Source organism: Ursus maritimus, unplaced genomic scaffold (assembly GCF_017311325.1).
Source record: "Ursus maritimus isolate PB19 unplaced genomic scaffold, ASM1731132v1 scaffold_23, whole genome shotgun sequence".
In the NCBI taxonomy this organism is placed as follows: Eukaryota; Metazoa; Chordata; class Mammalia; order Carnivora; family Ursidae; genus Ursus; species Ursus maritimus.
The window spans coordinates 6,312,553-6,333,023 of NW_024424786.1; the positions used below are offsets into that span (position 1 = coordinate 6,312,553).

The 20,471-nt window shown below is 51.1% G+C and overlaps 1 protein-coding gene across 1 annotated transcript in view; it reads left to right on the forward strand.

Moving 5' to 3' along the window:
- OTOG (otogelin) overlaps positions 1-20,471 on the forward strand; it is a 94,737-nt gene that overhangs the window by 21,347 nt on the left and 52,919 nt on the right. The window contains 13 exon segments of the mRNA XM_040639797.1: positions 335-512; positions 2,048-2,172; positions 3,202-3,414; positions 4,306-4,498; positions 5,981-6,055; positions 6,301-6,344; positions 7,810-7,899; positions 7,902-7,950; positions 16,619-16,726; positions 17,075-17,213; positions 18,986-19,120; positions 19,375-19,521; positions 19,822-19,941. Of these exon segments, the coding sequence (XP_040495731.1) occupies positions 335-512; positions 2,048-2,172; positions 3,202-3,414; positions 4,306-4,498; positions 5,981-6,055; positions 6,301-6,344; positions 7,810-7,899; positions 7,902-7,950; positions 16,619-16,726; positions 17,075-17,213; positions 18,986-19,120; positions 19,375-19,521; positions 19,822-19,941 (1,616 nt within the window).

Sequence of the window (20,471 nt, forward strand, 5' to 3'; positions counted from 1 at the left end):
TCATTGTGGAAAAATGGGTAGTTACAGAATTCTCCCTTGCTGCAGGAGGGAATACTATCAGTTCCTTATGGAGGAAAAACTTTAATTGGTACTTGATGCTTAAAAAAAATAAATTCTTAGCCGGGCCTGCCATGGTGTTATCCCTGGGTCCTGATTTCATCCCTGAGCAGGATTTTCTCAAGGCTTCCAAAGCCAACCCCTTGGCAGCGCTTCACCTGGTGTGAAGGCTGGGCTGGTTGGGCATGAGGGTCGATGAGGGCCATGCAGGTGGTGGCGGTGGGCAGGGTGCGTGTTGGCAGAACTTCCCTCATCCCTATTGTGGTTCTGTGCCCAGACGCCTTTGAGATCCGGAGGCTGTCCTCCACGTTCCTGCGGGTGAGGACCAACGTGGGCGTGCGGGTGCTCTACGACCGCCAAGGACTGCGGCTCTACCTACAGGTGGACCAGCGATGGGCGGAGGACACCGTGGGCCTCTGCGGCACCTTCAACGGCAACATGCAGGATGACTTCCTGTACGTGCCCCTGCCCCGGAAGCAGAAGGGAGGGGGGTCCCTGAAGGCTGAGTACCTGGAGGCTCTTATTGAAAACATCTCTTGCAAACTCTTGGTCTCCCACTGGGCCACACATGCACCATTAATTATTGATTCCTCTCCATTTAAATCGAAGCATATTTCTTTAAGGCCATGGCTCACAGTCTTCTCTGTGCAGAAGACTCACCTGGGGAGCTTGTTAAAATGCTGACTCCTGGGTTCTACTTCTCGTGTATCTGGTTTGTGTTGGGGCCCAAGAATCCTGTTTTTAATAAGTAACCGCCGCAATTCTAGGATAAAAGATCTATGGACATACCTTGAGAAATACCGTTTTCTAGTGAGGTCTTAAAACTGGTAGACTTCAGGCTGGGCTTGATTTGGTTCATGGTTTTCCTTGTCTTAATTGACCGTGAGCACCTTTAGATGACTGCAAGCCCCCAGTGAGCCAATGATGCCCAGACTCCTGCTTTCAATCCCCCAGGCCAGTCTAAGCCATGTATGTTTCCTGCCTGATACTCGAGGGTTGCACTCTCCCTGACAGAGAATTGACAGAAAGACTGTCTGGGCATGGATACTGTTTAGGAACTTGGGAGAGGACAAGTCAGACTTTCCAGAAAGGAGAATAAAGGGTTGATCTTGAAGGTTAGAGGTTCTGGCCAGTTTTTCAAGTTACCCGCATTAGGCGATATAGAAGTAAATGAGAGGCTTTCTTCAGCCAGAAGAGAGAATTCAGATTCTTTCAGAAAAACAAGAATCAGAAGAAACTGAGAGCTTTTAAATGCATGCACATGAGAAAATGTAGCATTCTACTCTGTCTTGCCTGATGGGGCTGATGTTAGGGCAGCTGGCCAAGGGTCGTGGGGACAGACCGTGGTTTAGTGTGTGGGCTGCTTGCCTCCCTCCTAAATGTGAACTCTGGGCAGAAAAGTTGCTGTGCATAGCTTGAGTGCTCTCACTGCTCAGGAGCAGTAATGTGGGCGTGGTGAGTGTCAGGCAGAACCCGTCTCCCCCCCGCACATCATGATGTCTCCAATCTACCATCTTCTTGGGTTTGGTGACTCTTGGAGATCGGCGAGACTTAGAAAACATGCGTTTCCCCCTTTCTTCCTTTATTGCCCCTCGTATGACTATTTCCTACCTAGAGCGAAAGGGAGGGCAAAGGAGCTTTCAGGAACTGCTCATGGAGAAGGGAGGAGAAGTCTTAATCCGGTGAAGTTTGGTTCACATGGTGTCCTTGTTTCTCTCTTTCTGACACGAAGAGCTGGGGTGGGGGGTGAAGATCGTGTAATGGGTGGCCCCAAGCCAGTTTTGGGTCCCTTTGGAGGCTGTTAAACATGATGTGTGTGTGTGCGTGCACATGTGCACATCCATAATTGTATGTGTTTGTATGTGACTGTGTGGACCCCCTTGGCTATTTGCACCTCTGGCGTATATTTGTGCTCTGGGTGTATGCTGTACGTACCTGGGCCTGAGTCCACGTGGGCGAGGGTGTGAATGTGGCTATGCCATGACTGCAGGTCCCCAGTGGGTGTGCCTGAGAGCACCCCACAACTCTTTGGCAACTCTTGGAAAACGCTGTCTGCCTGCTCTCCACTGGTCTCTGGCTCCTCGCTGGACCCCTGCGATGTGCACTTGCAAGCAGGTGAGGTGGGGGGAGAAGGGGAGGTGGAGGGGCTGCGGCGGGCCGGGTTTGAGAGGGATGAGATGGGAACTCTGGGCCTGCGGGGGCTGGTCAGGTTGGGCAGATGTGACGAGAAAAGGCGGAGCTGCGGAGAGTGGACCGTGGTTCCCTTCTGGTAAGGGTCAGGCCGACGCGCTTCAGGCGCTACCACTGACTTGTAGACACACATCAGTACTGGCTCCCCTGTCTCAAGGCAAAAGTCTAAGCCGTCACAGTGGCCCCTCCAGGCCCCACACTCTCTGCCCATCCCCCTTGCCCCTCCCCCCAACTCTCTGCAGCCATGCAGGCCTCTTTGCTGTTCTTCCTACACACCGAGGTGTGCTCTCCGCTCCAGGCCTTTAGACTTGCCATTCCCTCCACCTGGATGCTCTTCCCTCACTCCACACAGGCCTTACTCCCTCACCTCTTTCAACTTTTTGTTCAGACCTCATCCTCCCACAGAGGCCTACCCGACCGCCTGGTTTAAAATTGCAGTTGACCCTCCCACCCCACCTCCAATGCCCATCCTCCTTCCTCCTCTCTCTCGGAGGTCTTCACCTACTTTGCTGGAGAAGTTGTTTCCTGGCAGTCTCCTTCGACCACAGTGTAAGCTCCACGAGGGCAAGGGTTTTGTCTGCTTTGTTCACTCCTGTGTCTCCTTGCAGCATGTGGGTTCATGTCCTGTGCAAGGTGGACTGTATTGCATGAGGGCACTACACACACACACACACACACACACACACACACACACGCTCACTCTCCTTAGTCATTTGCAGCCATGCCCGGAGCCAACCACATAGTGACACCCAGACTTAGCCAACCCTACCCACACATTCCCAACTAGCAGTGCGCCCGGTACCTGCCCACATCCCTCCTGTACACACACACTCCCACCCACCTTCTTACACCAACAACCCCCTGAACTGTGGGGAGGGGGCCAGGAAGAGGCTGGGGCCCGGGCACCAGGCAAACCAGATCTCTGCCCCCTGCCCCTGTCCCTCCTGTGTCCAGCCTCCTACGCAGGGCAGTCCTGCAGCGTGCTCACCGGGGAGCTGTTCGCGCCCTGCTCCGTGTACCTGAGCCCCGTGCCCTACTTTGAGCAGTGCCGCCAGGACGCCTGCCGCTGCGGGCAGCCCTGCCTGTGTGCCACGCTGGCCCACTACGCCCACCTGTGCCGGCGCCATGGGCTCCCCGTTGACTTCCGCGCCCACCTGCCAGCGTGTGGTGAGTGCCCCACGCACGTGCGCCCCCATGAGGGCGGCTGGAGGAGCCTGGGCTTCAGACCGCAGTGTCCCCCTGCCCCCCTGCTGCCTAACACCCCCTCCTCACCCCTCTTCTGTGCTCTCCATCCCCTTGGCCACCCGGGCCTGACACTCAGGACGTGTGACACATGACCGCTTCTCTGTGACCCTCACCTCCAGCCCATCTCCAAGTCCTATCAAGGCTGTCAATTGGAGATGGAAATTCACCCACTTATCACCACCTCCAAGGCCACCACCCCTGTCAGAGCTTCCCAGTAGGCCCCCCCACAGCCTCTTCACCCTGGCTCCCATCACCCTTGGTGCACATGTGGCTCAGTGGGCATGAGCTGGCCATTGCTCAACCGCCCCCCTGCACACCTGGGCCACACTCCTCGAGTGTGGCCTCTGGGCCCCCAGCCCTAGCACAGGACCCCACTCACAGTAAGCTCTTAGCAAATGTTTGTTGAAGAAATGGAAAGACTGTCCTGGGAGTCAGGAGACCTGTATTCTGTGCCAGCCCTGCAGGTAATTGCTGTGTGTCCCTGACAAGGCGAGTGGTGACCTCTACCCTCCCCCACTATCACTACCTAAGAGGAATGTCCTGCAGAGAAAAAGAAACACCAATGGCAGGGTCCAGACTGGGCTTGGAAAGGGGGGCCCACCCCTGCCACTCTGCCCTTGTAGTGTAGTGGGAGGAAGCGGGACTCTGAAGTCAGACCTATTTTCAAATCCCAAGGCTGACCTTGCCCCACTGTGTGACCTTGAGCAGACATCTTCTCTGGTTCTCGGTTCTCCTCACCAAGATGATGACCCCACCCCCACACAGTTGTGGGGATGAGGGAGACGAAGGCCACGGTTTCATCTCCCACTACAGCACTGTCCTGTGAGGCCACCAAGGAGTACAGCCCCTGTGTGGCCCTGTGTGGCCAAACCTGCCAGGACCTGGCCAGCCCTGTGGCCTGTGGGGCTGGTGGCAGCAGCGACCTCAGTGGGGACGAGTGTGTAGAAGGCTGCACCTGCCCACCAGACACCTATCTGGACACCCAGGCTGACCTCTGTGTCCCTAGGTGAGTGGACTAACTTGACCTCTGCTGGGGAGGTGGGGAGGGGGAGGGGGCTGAGGGTCTCCAGGGCATCTGAGGCTGGGAGGCTGACTGCACCTCTCATGGGGCAGGGCTTGATGGGTGGCTGGGTGGGTGAGCTTCCTCCCCTGGACCCACCTCTCAGGGCTTTTTCCTCAGCTCCAGCTCCTTAGGCCTAGAACTCCCGCCTGGCTTCCCCATGAGACAGAATAACAGCCCCACAGAGACAGCCTCTCTCCCTTCATCTCCCCTTTCCTTCCACAAATATTTATTGACCTCCTAGTGTGTTCTGGACAATTCTAGGCCCTGGAAATTCAGCAACAAACCAAACAGAATCCTGCCCTCATGGAGCTCACATTCTTGTGCCAAGACAGATTAATAAATAAACAGACGCTTAAAGGGTCTGCTGGTCACAAGCTATGAACAGGCAGGGAGGGGTTACTGTTAGGTTACATGAGGTGAGCACGGAAGGAAGGCTTTTCTGCTGAGATGACATGTGAGCAGAGATGGGGGCAAGTGAGGGAAGAGTGCTCCAGGCCGAGGGGACAGGGACAGCCCCGAGGCTGACTGTAGCGTGTTCTCAGTGTGGCTGGAGGCGGAGGTGGGAGGTGGTGACCTCATAGGATCCCAGAGCTGACTGGCAAAGCTTTTGGTCCCCTCTTGACCTGTTTCTCCCCTAAAATGGTATCACATTCCACTGAGGGGTGGGGGCTGGAGAGAGGCTCCTGTCGGGGGTATACTGGAATCATTCAGGGCCTTTTCAAACTCTAGGGTCCTCCTTTGAGATCCCCCCCTTGTGGTTGAGTATTGCCTCCGAAGGGTCCTCTGAGGTTTATATGGGGGGAGGGGTTGGAGAGGGAGAAGGTGACTGAGAAACACAGGGGCCGGATGAGTTCAGACATCCCTTCCAGCCCTCAACTGGTGCAAGGCCTGCACTTCCGGCACTGGCAGGGGCTGTGGGAGGTGCGTGAGGAGGAAACAGTCTTTGCCCCCAGAGGACCTACAGAGAGGAGCCGAAAGACAGCGTAAGGGACTCTGTGAGGAATAGAGGAGATGACGTATTTGGAGGGCCTAGCCTGGTGTTCAAAATATTTGACAACCGTTATGGTGTGGGCACTGATGCTGGGTGTGAATGAGCAGTATGAGAATTTCCATCCTGCGTCCGTCCCTGACACAGCGCGGGCTCGGGAAGCGTGGCCCTGTTCTTACCACCTCTCTTTTCCCTGGCCCAAGGGAGGCTGGCTTTGGGTGGACAGAGACCAGTGAAACTGGATGGCCCCAACCTCTGTCCTTGGTGCCAGTCTGGCTTCCCCACTCCTGGGAGGTGTGTCACCTGTCACAGCAGGCGCCATTACTTCTCTCTGTGTCCTTACGCCCCTGGCTGCTGACGGGTGGGGTCCTCGGCCTCGGCAGTCGCTACCCCAGCTCCTGAGTCGGCTCATTTTTCTCCGTTCCTGGGTTTTACAGGAACCAGTGCTCCTGCCACTTTCAAGGAATGGACTATCCCCCTGGAGACAGCGACATCCCATCTCTGGGCCACTGGTGAGCTCCCTAGATAGCAGCGTTAGTGTCCTCTCTTTAAATGGAAGTTGCTGACTGAAGAAAATACAGCCGAGCAGATCTTTCCACAAGGCAATGCTCACCTTCTTCCTCTGCACAGGGGGCCAGGGGCAGAGTGGGGCTGCTCCCTGAACCCTGTAGGGGTCTGAGCAGAGCGGCTTGCGGTCTCTGGCTCTGCAGTGACTGAGTCAGCTAATCCCAGTCACCCCTCTCCCCCCTCTCTGCAGCCACTGCAAAGATGGAGTCATGAGCTGTGATAGCAGAGCCCCAGGTAAGGTGGAAGGTGAAGGATTCTTCTGGGGGCTCCTCCATGGTAGTGGGGTTATGGAGAAGACAGTGGGGAGCTTGAGGATAGATCAGGAGCGGGGAAAACCCAGCCACATCTTGCCTCACACTGAGCCTCCTGTATTCCTTGCCTTCTTAGGAAAGGTTCCAGTTTAGAGGGTGGCATCCAGAAACCCCGGCCCATCCTCAGCCCCACCCTAGCGGCTGTCCCTCCTGCTTTTCAAGAAGGAGAGGCTGAGACTGTCTCCCTCGGGGGCAGCCAGCGGGGTGTTTGGACAGTCCCTCGACCTCCCCTGGGTCCTGAGTTTCCTTGGTCGGAGCTATTGGTCGTCTACTAAGGCTGACTCTCTGCCCAGTCATGTGCTAGACTTGGGGGTCACAGAGATGGGGAGGACAGTCGGTCTCTGAGGCTGTCCCAAGCCATAGAAATGGGGGTAGGGTGGCATGGCAGTGGGTCAGCCTGTGAGCGATGCGGAGGTGGTAGGGAGGGCATGGGAGCAGGAGGGCAAGGTGGGCCTCCAGAGGAGGCCAGTACGGACGGGGATTGGCACAGGGGGGTCAGAGAGCAATCATACAGCAAGTGGCACAGAGTAGGGCCTCCAGAGTCTGGCAGCCCTGGGTTCAAATGTTGCCCCATGCTTGTAAGCTGTGCAGTCCCGGGTAACTCACTTCACCTCTCTGAGCCTTCGCTTCCTCTTTTGTATACAACCTAGAATTCTATGATTTTCTTTTTGTTGCTCCTGGCTTCAGATTGCTTCTTCTTTGGGACTTTTATCTCATCTCCTGTGGCTATGTTTTTTCTCTCTGCTCCATCCTAAGCTGGGCATGGAACTCACCTCCCCTTTATTGATTTTCCTAAAAAAGATCAGTCACACAAGGTATAAGTGTGCACAGGCGACTTGAGCGAAGGCTCAGGGAGAGAGAGGGAGTTTATGTCACGGAAGTATAGGTAATGGGAAGTTGGTTGTTTAAAGTCCTCTGGCCACCCTGCCACACAGCATCACTACCCTCCTGGCTCTTCTCCTGGTCTCTTTGGGGCACTACCTCTCACCTTATCATGCCTTGGAAAGCAGAAGGGACTTCCTTCCATTATATGGGAAATGGGAGATGATAATACCTCCCAGAGTTGTTGCAGGACTCAGTGAGAAAATGCATGTGAAGTGCCTGGAACAGTCTCTGGTGGAGAGAACATGGTACTCTCGGTGCTGGTAGAGGCGGGGGTTGTCTTGTGTGACAGCCCACAGCCCCCCCTCCCTCTATGATGTGCATCTGGGAACCCAAGCAAGGCCCTGAAAGCAGCACAGCCCCCTCTCTCCCTGCGTCCTCCAGTTGTCGGGTCCCCAGGTCTCCCTGGCCACCCCTGGCACCCAGGATCCCACCCCAAGGACCGTGTTCCAAACATCCTGCTGGGCATCCAAGCCCCTGCCAGCAGCCCCCCTCTTCTCCTCCAGCCACCGCCTGCCCGCTGGGCCAGGTCTTCGTGAACTGCAGTGACATGCACACAGCCCCCGAGCTGAGCAGAGAGAGGACGTGTGAGCAGCAGCTGTGCCTGCCCGTGGCCCCTGCCTCTCGGGCTGTGCCTGTCCCCAAGGGTAAGTAGGCATGTGGCATGGTCCCCCTCTCCTGAAGGCTGGCAGAGCCAGGGACCACAAGGCAGAGGGAGGGGCAGGGAATTCCTCCCACGGCCACGCAGGGCGACAGCAGCCCAGGGCTGGCCTGTGATCGTGGAACGGCCAGCACAGAGTCTGAGAAAGAACGGTGGTGTGGGGATCCAACCCGGAGTGGATCCTACCCGGCCCTGCGTCTTACCATTGTGTGACCTGGGACAAGGAAAAGGCCTAACGTCTCTGAGGCTCAGTTTTTCATCTGTAAAATGGGAGTAATAACAGTAATGCCCACCACCTCACCAGGCTGTGACGAGGACTACATGAGCTCCTGGAGTGGAAGCGCTGAATGGGGTGTGTAGCCTGCTCCAGAGTCAGTGGGGTGAAGCCCGGGAGAGAAACACCATGCTTCACCTCTCAGCCCCTCTCCCTGCAGAGGTCTGACTGGAGCCCTCAGGTGGAGGGCTGGTGCCCCTGTAATACTCCAAAAAGCAAGGCCCCACCCAGTGGAAAGAGTCTTCCTCCCAGGTGCCTGAGATGCCACATGAGCTGAGTTTTGTGGCTGTGCATAGTGGGTGCCGGGGCCCGGCAGCCTGCTTTGCCAGTTCTCCTTCCTGACTCTGGTCTTCCTTCAGGTCTGGGCTGAAAAGAACTTGGGAGCTTGATCCCATGACCTGGCAGCCCAGCGCTGTGTCCTTCAGCCTGGCCAGAGATCAGTGGTCCGCTGGCAGTTCTGGCCCTGGCCTGGCAGTCAAGGGCAGGGAGGGGGGTCAGGGTGGGAAGGGGAGGGAATAGTCCGTGAGAGCTTTACTGTTTATAAAACAACTTGATGCGATCACCTCCTTCGATCTCAGAGCATCCATGGGAGGAAGGAAGGAAGGATCATTACTCGCCTTTTGCAGATGAAGAAACCGAGGCCAAGGGCAGGGTGGAGGGAAGTGGGCGGCCCAGGAGCCGTGATTCAAACCCAACGCTGCTTACTGCAGATCCTGCCCTTAGGCCAGAGCCTGCCAGCTCCGGGAGGCCAGGGGTCTGGTTCCCTCGACAGAGGTCGTCATGTGGGTGAGGAGCTTCCCCTTCCCAGGCCAGGGCATCCGCAAGAGACCACCGCTGTGTGGTCTCCGGAGCCTGCGCGGGGTCCTAGGCCCAGCCGGCAGGGGGCGGGCAGGATTTGCTGCCACATAGGCCCAGAGGAGCTTGTGAGGAGTGTCTGCCATCGAAGGCCTCTGGCGGCACTGACCTTGTGCGTACAAGCCTGCCTCTCCGAGGACAGGGAGAGCCATGGCCTCTGCGGTCAGGAACTGAGGGTCGTCCGCTGCCCGCCACAGGTGTCAGGGCCACAGAGGCCAGGTGGAACTGGGAGAGCTAGGCTCAGTTGTACCAGTGACCCACCCTGTGACTTCTCCGATCGTGGCCTCATCTGTACAACGAGAGCTGATGACTCCCTGCAAGAGGGGCTTGGGAATGAAGGATTCAGTACATCCCTCTCAGGACGTGCTTTGTGGTCTCCAGCTATGCGCCTCAAACAGGAGTGTGCGCATGAATCATCAGGGACCTGTCCCTGATTCAGGAGATCTGGGGGGTGGGGGGGGGGGCGAAACCCAGCATTTTTAGCAAGCTCCCAGGAGATCCCGATGCTGCTGGTCTGGTGACCACAATTTGAACAGCAGGGTTCTAAAACATTATCCAACAGTAGGGATTAGTTTAACTCAGGTCGAAAAGCCGGAGTGCGGTTCCCTTTTCAATCCCCAGGTTCCAAACGGATGGATAGAATGTGAAGATTTCTACTGGGCTGGGTGACCTATGACAAGTTATGTGGCCACTTGGGCATCAGTTTTCTTGTCCAAAAGGTGCTGCTGGTTGGTTGCTGGCCAAGTCTGAGCAGGGCAGCACCTGAACCCGCTTCTCTGTTCTAGGCCTTTTAAAGTTCAGTTCGGGTCCTGGAGCTGTGCTAAGAACATCCACAGTCCAGAGGGCTGGGGGGAGGGGGCAGGCCCCGCCCAGACACCGGAACGTTTGTCACTGGCTACGGCCCATCAGACAAATCACTTCCTTTCTCTGAGCCTGGGTTTCCTCGACTGTGAATTGAGGGCAGTGATACCACCCTGCAGGGCTCTTAGGAGATTCGAAGGAGGCAGCGGCTGCGAGGAGCCAGGCACTGTGTAGTACGCGCTCCGTAAAGACTTGTTCCCTTCCCTTCCTTAACACTGAATGCCGTCACCTCTCAGGGTATTTGCCACAGTGGCTCGTATGCCGTATCACATGCCCTGTGAGAAGCTCACACACATTCCACAGGGGCTTGTCAAAGGGAAATTATTAGAGCCTCAACTTGCAAAGAAAGGACAGACATTTCCTGCCATTCTGGAATGTCCTCTTGGGAGCTGGGATAGGGCTTCCAAAGACGCCCAAGTACTATCTTAACAACCTCTGCCTGGGGCCCTCTGGGCCCCTGGGCCCCATACCCCGCTCCGTGGCATTGATAAGACTCTCTGGGTGCCATGTATTGCTCCAAAGGACCCTGAGCCACTGCGGGAGCCACTAAGGCTGTTTGCAACACTCTAAATTTCTTTGCCTCTGGCTGCTGAGCCAAGGGCCCTGGGGCCAGTAAGCAGTATAGTACATTGGTTGTCAGCACAGACTCTGGAGTCAGGCTTGAATCTTGATTCCAGCACTTACTAGGGGAGTTAATTAACTTCCTGGAGTCTCAGTTTCCTTATTTGTAAAGTAGCACAGCGTAAGCACTCTATGTGAGCAGACAAGCATTGTCATCCTTATTTGGATGCCATGTGTTCGCAGATGTCCTCTGAGGGGACCATGAAGTAAGAGGGTCCCTTAGCAGGTCAGGAGAGGATGCCCCACAGACTGAGAGCACCTTGAAGACAGAGGCCAAAGCTTCTCTCTGTGCTGGGCACACAGCAGGTGCTCGGTGACGCAGACAGGTCTGCATGGGGCCCGGAGGGAGCAGTGAATGGTGGGCAGCAGGGAAAACCCCTCAGGAGATGGCAAGAGACAAGGCCTGGGCTGAAGGTGGAAGGCGTGAGTCAGCCCACTGTTGGTGTCTGATGCAATTATGGGTAGAGAAGGGACAAGAAACCAATATTTATTGTGTATCTACTAGGCGCTAGGCAGTGTGCCCAGGTCTGTAATGAAATTCTCGTAATGACCTTGAGGAAGGCATCATTACCCCTGTTTTACAGACGAAAAAACAGGGGCTTAGAATGGTTAAGTGGCTTCAGGGAAAACAGTGGATTAAACACATGCTCTTTTCCCCTGCTTCCTCCCACAATGAAATGCTGGTAATGGAGTAAAGAAAAAAAAAAACAAACAACCTGTGAGTCTCCAGGGACAAAGAGAACGGGCATGGGAACGACAGTGGCACAAGACGGGTCAGTAGTTTTTGAAGAACGAACAAGGGTGGATGTGTGGAAATGGACCCTGCAGAGCAGCACTTGACAGCTGATGCTTGCAGAGGAGGAGGCCCGGGAGAAACAGCCTCTGTTGTGTTGACAGCTTCAGGGACAGGAGGCTCCAGGCATCTCAGAAGGTGGGGTGGCGGGAGGGAGATAGGAAGATGTCTCATGCAAGTCTGTGTAAGGAGCAGTCAACCCCCAGCCTCCTCTCCCATGCTCTGGGGTCCAACAAAAACTGCCCTAACCCCAACCAGCAGAGAAAGGTGGTAAAACTGTCTGCAGAAGCCACATCAGAGACTTTGATTTAAGGAGCACCAGGAGGGATGAGATGCAGCGTGAAAACAGGCAGATTAAATGAAAGCCTAGTGAGACCCTAGCCCTCTTCCCCAGCTTGGTTGCCACAATAGTGGCATCAAACAAAGCTTCTGCCTCCCAGGCTGGAGATGAAGAGGATTCTTCTCTTGAAAATGGGCTGGGCCAAGAGAAAAAAAAAAAAATCTACAGAGATTGACATTTTAGGGGTTCCCCCCACAGAATGGCGGCTCCCCTTAATTATGCAGCTTCTAGTCAAATTTTGGTGCCTCACTGCTTTTCTCCCTTTTATTATTTTTTTAAGTGAGGCATAATTTATAAATAGTGAAATGTATAGATTCTAAGCACACAGTTTGCTAAGCTTTGACAAATTTAAATGCTCACGTATAGGTACCCATGAAAGGTACTCATTGCTTGTTATATCTCATTATTATTTTAATTTGTAATTTTAACTTGTAATTTTAACTTGCAATTTTCTCTAATGACAATGAGTACTTTTTCATGTGTTTTTTGGCCATTTGTATAACTTCCTTTGTGAAGTGTCCATTCAAGTCTTTTGCCCATGTCTTAGTTGGTTGACTATTTTCTTTAAATTGAGTTACAGTTCTTTCCTTATCAAATATATACATTGCAAATATTTTCTCCCTGCCTGTGGCTTGCCTATTTATTTACTTAATATATCTTAGTAAGCTTAAAAGCTTCTGATGAGCAGAAGTTTTGAATTTTGATTATATCTAATCTATCATTTTTTTCCTTTAAGATCAGTGTTCTCCATGTCCTCAGTAGTTGCAACTCCAAGGCTGCAAAGACATTCTCTGATGTTTTCCTTTGATAGCTTTACAATTTTGGCTTTTACATTGGGTCTATAATCTATCTGAAATGATTCTATATTGTAGAATGGAGTCAAATTTCATTTTATTTTTTTCTGATGGATATCCTGTGGTTTTAGCCCCATTTTAATAAAAGACTTTTCTCTCCCTATTGAATTGCTTTGTTAAAAAAATCAATTGACTGTATAAATGTGGGTCTATTTCAGGACTCTCTATTCTGTACCATTAATCTCTTTGTCTATCTTTAGGCCAGTATCACACAGTCTTGATTTCTGAAGCTTTACAGTAAGTCTTGAAATCAGAAAGTGATAGTGCTCCAGCTTTGTTCTCTTTCAGGGTTTTTTGGGGGCACTTCTAGTCTTTGCATTTCCATGTAAATGTGGGGAATGTCTACAGAAAAGCCCGTGGGATTTTAATTGGTTTTGTGTTGAATCTAGAAGTCAGTTTGGCGAGAGCTGACATCTTCACAGTAGTGAGTTCTCCAATGCACAACAACGGCATCACTCCATTTATTGGGTCTTCCATAATTTCTCTCAGCAGGGTTTCATACTTTTCATGGGAAGGTTTTGCATATATGTCATTGAATTTCTTCGTAGGTATTTGATATCTTTGCTGTCCATTCCATCTAAGTTGTCAAATTTATTGGCTTTACATCATGAAAGTATTTCTTTATTTTCCTTTTAATATCTGTAGGATCTGCAATGATGTTTTCTCTTTTCTCCTGGTATTGGTAATTTGAATCTTTTCTCTTTTTCTTACTATCCAGTCTAGGTAGGTGGGTGTAAATTTTATTGATGTTTTCAAGACCCTCCTCTGGTTCCACAGATTTTTTTTTCTATTGTTTCCTGTTTTCTATTTCACTGATTTCTGCTCTTATCTTTATTATTTTCTTCTTACTACTTACTTTGGATTTAACTTGCTCTTGTATTTCTAGTTCAGATATTTTATCGTAATCCTTTGTTATTTCCAATACAAGCATTTAAAACCATAAATTTCTCTGTGACCACTGCTTTTACTCATTCTACAAAGTGTGGTATTTCCTTTGTGATTTCTTCTTTGACCCATGAGTTATTTAGAAATGTTACTCTAAATTTGGAAATATTTGGAGATTTTTCCTATACTTGTTTGTTCCTGATTTTTTAAAAAGATTTGTTTATTTTAGAGAGAGAGTGAGAGCACAAGCAGGAAGGGCAGAGGGAGAGAGGATCTCAAGCAGACGGTGCTGAGCAAGGAGCCCAATGTGGGCTCGATCTCATGACGCTGAGATCACGACCTGAACCGAAACCAAGAGTTGGATGCTTAACCAGCTGCACCATCCAGGCACCCCTGTTTCTGATTTCTAATTTAATTTCACCATGATCAGAGAATATACTTTATATGATTTCAAAACTTTAAAATTTATTGAGATTTTATGGTCCAGAATTAGTTGCCTGGGTGAATCTCCCAGGAATGCTTGAAAATAATACGCACTTTGCTGTTACTGGATAGTGTTGTGAGCACGCCACGAAGGTGCACACACGGATGGTGTCTTTCCACAGTGTCAGCTTTCTTCAGTCGTAAAGCAAGGTTAACATAATTATAAAGCAGGTTCAGGATTCCAAACTCAATGATATTTCACCACGCGATTAACTTGGCTTCCTGCATGTCGCACCAAGCAAAGCAAATGCGATAGAACAGGGGGTAGGATCTTAACAAACCAAACGTGAAGTCAGCCTGGGGGTGCACAGTTGAGATAAGGCCTTGGTCCGGTCCAGGTCAGCTCTCAGCCTTTCTTGCTTATCATGTTCAAGCAGTGAGTGAAGGATCTCTGTTCTGTTCAGAGATCAATCAGACAGAACCTTCGGTGGCAGCTGCTTTTTGAAGTGGTCAGACATAGAGGAGTCCATATCTGAGGAGTCCGACAGTTTGTGGCAAAAATCCTATCTTTTATTTTTTTATTTTTTTTATAATGATTTTTTATTATATTATGTTAGTCACCATACAGTACATCCCCGGTTTTCGATGTAAGGCTCGATGATAAAAATCCTATCTTTTAAAAAAAGAGATTTAATCAGTGTTGGACCTTTGTAGATGGGCCTCCTCTGTTTCTGCCGGTCATCAGTTCTGACTGTGTCATCAGCTGGTGCTGGTCTCAGCCATGTCTGGTCTTAGCTGCAAGGCTCTTAGCTGCTTGGGTCACTGTTAGACATAGGCCACTGCTTGACATGAGTGACTCCATTTTGTTCTCTACAGAGCGTTTTTAAATTGTCAGTGAAGTCAAGAACGTTGTCAGAGTTGCTCAGATCTGCATCTTTGAAAATATTTTGTTCTTTCATTAATGGAGCGGAGAGTTGAAATCTCTAACTGTAATTGTGGATGTTTCTTTCTCCTTTAATTTCCGTGTGTTTTTGTTTCTGCTTGTCAGCTCTGTTACTTGGTGCATGCCCACTTAAGATTGTTATGTTCTCTTCATAAATGGACTCTTGCTGTCATGAAACATCCCTCCTATTTCTGCAAAGGCTGCTTGGCCTGGAGCCTGCTTTGTCTCATGTTAATAAAGCTGCTCCATCCTTCTTACAACTGGTGTTTGCATGGTATTTTTTCCTATAGTTGTACTTTTAATTTATCTGTGCCTTTATATTTCAATTGTGTCTTGTAAACAGAATGCAGTTGGGTCTTGCTCTTTTAGCCAATGTTACAATTTTTGCCTTTTTTTTTTTTTAAAGATTTTATTTATTTATACGACAGAGATAGAGACAGCCAGCGAGAGAGGGAACACAAGCAGGGGGAGTGGGAGAGGAAGAAGCAGGCTCACAGCAGAGGAGCCTGATGTGGGGCTCGATCCCGGAACGCCAGGATCACGCCCTGAGCTGAAGGCAGACGCTTAACCGCTGTGCCACCCAGGCGCCCCCAATTTTTGCCTTTTTAATTGAAGAGTTTATGCATTTGGGTTTCATGTAATTGGATTGAATTTAATACTACCATCTTGTTATTTGTTATCTGTCCTATTGGGTTTTGTTCTTTTTTTTTTTTTTTTTTTTTTTTTTTTTGCCTTTTGTCACCATACACTACATCCCCAGTTCCATGATTCATTACTTGCATATAACACCCAGTGTTATATGATGCAATGTTCCATGATTCATTACTTGCATATAACACCCAGTGTTATATGATGCAATGTTCCATGATTCATTACTTGCATATAACACCCAGTGTTATATGATGCAATGTTCCATGATTCATTACTTGCATATAACACCCAGTGTTATATGATGCAATGTTCCATGATTCATTACTTGCATATAACACCCAGTGTTATATGATGCAATGTTCCATGATTCATTACTTGCATATAACACCCAGTACACCATGCAATATGTGCCCTCCTTAATACCCATCACCGGCCTATCCCAATCCCCCACCCCCTCCCCTCTGAAGCCCTCAGTTTGTTTCCCAGATCGGGTTTGATTCTTGCGAGAGACAAGCTGACCTGGATTATTCGGTAAAATCATGCAAGGTTTGCCCGATGTGTATCACAAAGGGCAATTCTGCCGCTGTTCTGAACAGAGAAAGGATGGGCAGAGCCTTCTAACCTGCTGCTACAGCACCTGCTAGTGACCGGTGATGGCCGTGTGCTTCTGAGAAGGTTGGACCAGAGCAACGGGGACCTGAATCTATCTCTGTCCAATAAATAAATAAAATCTTAAAAAAAAAAAAAGAGTCGGACCCCTAACCAACTGAGTCACCCAGGCATCCCTAGCATTTCTTTTTAGTGCCAGTCTACTGGTTGCTCATGGAGGGCCAATGCCCATATTCATCATCTGTTTATCAATATACAGCTAGCCCCAGCCTGGTTGGGGGTGGGGGCTGTGGCTGGTATAGTTGAGTCTTGCTTTCTGGATGGATGGCAGAGGCTTCCGAGGTGGGCTGAGTCTGCCTTTGGTTTATCCAGTTACCAGGTACCTCTGAGCAGCAGGACGGTAGGTGGGTACATGGTCAATTTCTTCTGGAGCAAATGCTGAGAGCCGCCCTACAGCATGGTATCCATGTGAATGCAGGGTCCTCCATAGATGGTAGAAACGGGAAGCATGCTTTCCTGACCACCTGCTTGCCGTGTCCCTGCAGCTTACTCAGACACGGGGACGCATGTTTCCTGCCAGAGGATTGCCCATGCACTTGGAAGGGGAAGGAGTATTTCCCGGGGGACCAGGTCACGTCTCCCTGCCATACCTGGTAAGTGAGGGTACCGTTCAGGCTCTGCTTTCTGCTGGGGGTGAGGATGGATCCGAGAAGCATGATGGTGAGCGCCGTCTAGAATTCACCCTTCCCGCATGTTCACACCCATGCTGTGTTTGTGGGCCATACAGCGTTGTGTGTCTATATACAAGGTATGCGTAGACAGAAATTTGGGGGATGCTTTTGTAAATGTGTACATGAATGTGATTTTGTGACCTCCAGGCTTCCGTTGGAGGTTGATGGTGTTTGTGACCCCCTAGGCCAGGGGCACACAGAGGGCCCTCTGTAGGCAGTGGCTCTGTGTGGCGTGGGCCCTGTGAGCTGGTCTGAGCCCGTGTGTTTCAGTGTGTGCCGGCGGGGCTCGTTCCAGTGCGCGCTCCACCCCTGCGCCTCCACCTGCACGGCCTATGGTGACCGGCACTACCGCACATTCGATGGGCTCCCGTTTGACTTCGTGGGGGCGTGCAAAGTGCACCTGGTCAAGGTGAGCTCCCGAATGTGTCTGCCCAGCTGGCTGTACGGGGACCCGGGGCAGCTGAAGCCAAGGACCTGTCTGGTGCGGTGACGTTCTAGACTCCAGTCTGATGCATAATTGGTCAGGTAGAGGGATCTAAGCCTGGGGGGTGGGGCTTTCTAGAGACTGAAAGAAGGGCTGAGGAGTAGGCTCAGGGCCAGACAGAGCTCACCAGTCATAGAATATACCCCACTGCTTGGCCACTCACCATTATAGCCTTGCCCTGTTGGGTCCCAAGGTTTTTCTGTCTGGAGTAAGCACTCATGTTTTTTGAGCTTTTATTGTAAGTCTGGTGGTCTCCTGAGCCAATTTCATGGATTACTTTACTTTTCTCACAGCAGCCCGATGAAGTAGAGTTTACTGACCCCGTGTTATAGATGCCACAGCTTAGGCTTAGGCCAGTTAGGTGTCTTGCCAGAGGTCACACCGCTGGGCGGTGGCAGAGCTGGTGTCAGGTTTGAACCAAGAAATCTGCTGGTGAAAGTGTCAGCTCCTGCGAAGGAAGAGGGATGGTGATGTGGAGTTGGGGGCACAAGTAGAGACAGGATCCTCCCGGAAGGAGAAAAGGGGTACCGAGAAGGCGGGTGGGAGACTGCCAGAGACACACCCAAGGGACCTTGATTTTGCTAGGGGCCTGTCTCATTATATAATAGAGCAATAACAATGACAAACCTTTTATGAAATGAGTCCTAGCTATGGGGCAGGCATGGTAGGGAGCTCTTTCATGTAATTTCTGTAATTCCAAGAGACAGATAATTGACCTTATTTTAATTTTTAAATTTCAAAGGTAACGCATGCTCTTCACTGACATTTAGAACGATACAGAGCATATGTTAAAAACAAATATTTCCCTTCACAGCTCTTCTGTTCCCATTCCCTGCTCCTAACAGTTAGGTGTGAATCCTGCAAGATCATCTTCCATGAGACAGACAGATACACACATATGCACACATGTGCTTTGTTTATATGAATAGGATTCTGCAATTTGCTTTATTCACATAATGCTACATCCCTTAGTCATTATACAATCAGTACACACTTCTTTCTTCTTTCTGTAAAATTCTACAGAGAGGACATGCTCTAGTTTGTTTTGTTATGTCCCCATTGATAGACGTTTAAGTTGTTGCTGATATTTAAACGCTCAATGAATACTTTTGTAGATGTTTCTCTAGAGTCTTAGACATGGAATTGCCATAAAAAGTTAGATACACATAAAATGTTATTCAGTGCTTGTGATTTGCCCCCCAAAAAGGCCTACAGTACTGCCATCATGTATATAAGACAGTACCCCTGCCCTATACCCCTAATATATAGCCATCTCTCCATCCATCCATGCATCCATGCATCCATGCATCCATCCATCCATCCATGCATCCATCCATCCATGCATCCATGCATCCATCCATCCATGCATCCATCCATCCATCCATGCATCCATCCATGCATCCATCCATCCATGCATCCATCCATCCATGCATCCATCCATCCATCGATCCATGCATCCATCCATGCATCTATGCATCCGATACTTTCTGGAGCTTGGCTACATGCTAAACACTGCACTAGACACCCAACTGTGAACCTGGGCTTCAGAGAACTGAAGTAAGTTGCCCAAGGTCACACAGCTAATAAGTATAAGTGGATTGCAGACCACCTCAGAGGCCATGTCCCACTACCTCTGTGCCTGTCCACAGGCTCTTTCCTCTCCCTGGCTTTACTGAATGAACTTCCTTTCTCCTCAGAGCACGTCGGACCTCAGCTTCTCTGTGATCGTGGAGAATGTAGACTGCTACAGCTCTGGTATCATCTGTAGGAAGTTTATTTCCATCAACGTCGGGAACTCACTCCTTATCTTTGATGACGACTCGGGAAGTCCTGTAAGGCCCGGTGTGGGTTCAGGGTGTGCAGACAGTTCGTGTGTTAACAGGCTCTGGGGCAGAAGAGGGCTGGGGCCTCGGTTCCTTGGAGCTGTTGAGTCAGCAGCCCAGACGGAACTCCTTGGTCAGAGTCAGGAACACAGAGGTCAATGTCAGAGCGTGAGGGAGGCGTGAGTTCCTGGGGCTGGGCAGCTGACTGACCCAGGTGTTGGGGGACACTCGGGCCTCAGGAAGGACCATCTCTGTCCCTCTAGAGTCCTGAGAGCTTCCTGGATGAGAAGCAGGAGGTCCACACGTGGCAAGCAGGGTTTTTCACACTGGTGCATTTCCCAGGGGAGCACATCACCCTCTTATGGGACCAGAGAACCACAGTGCACATCCAGGCTGGGCCCCAGTGGCAGGTACTTGCATGAGCATTGACCCTCACAGGGCCCTCTGCTCCTGCCTGGAGCTGACCCAGGGGCCACTGGGCATCCTTGCATGGGCTCGCCAAGGAGCCTGGAGTAGCATGACTCCTGTCCTGTCTGCCCCCACCCCATTCCATGCCCTTCTTCTCTGACTCTTCTCCTATCCCTCTTTACATCGTGACCCCAGAAGTTGCTTCAGGTCCATGACAGACTTCTGGGCTTATGGCAGCTGCCCTGCTAATGGTTCGTCCCTGGCATTCCTGCAGGTGACCACAGTGTCCTCTCTCCTTTCAGGGCCAGCTTGCGGGACTCTGTGGGAACTTTGACTTAAAAACCATCAATGAGATGAGGACTCCGGAGAATTTAGAGTTAACTAACCCCCAGGAGTTTGGTAGCAGTTGGGCTGCAGTTGAGGTAAAGCCTTCCCAGGTTGGCTCCCTCCCTCACTCAGATGGGCCCTGGCCAGCGCTGAGGGGACCTGGCCCCAGGTCAGGGACATTGGTGTGACTGCTCATGCAACTGCTCTCTTGGCCTCTGACCCAGCATCCCCAGCCTTGACTCTGTCCTGTGGCCTGAGGGCAGGTACCACCCATCTCACAAATCGGGCTGCACCTGTGCCCTGGATCAAGCCCTCACGGGAGGCTGGGGGCTGAGAAGGAGACGAAGTCTTTGTCCTAGGAAAGATGACCACCTACCTACTGGGGGAAGATGAGGCTTGTTGAAACATGACCATCTTAAACATCTCTGTGCCTCCAGTGCCTGGCACTAGGTCTGGTCCAGAGGAGAGTCCAAGAGAGACCCATGTGGACTGAGGCAATCAGAGAAGGCTTCCTGAAGGAAGTGGGAGTAGACTGGTACTTGAAGGCTGTATTTGGAAAGATGAATGTATCAGAGAGGCCTCTGAGAGGGAAGACAACTTTAGCAGAGGCAGAAATGAGGAGGGT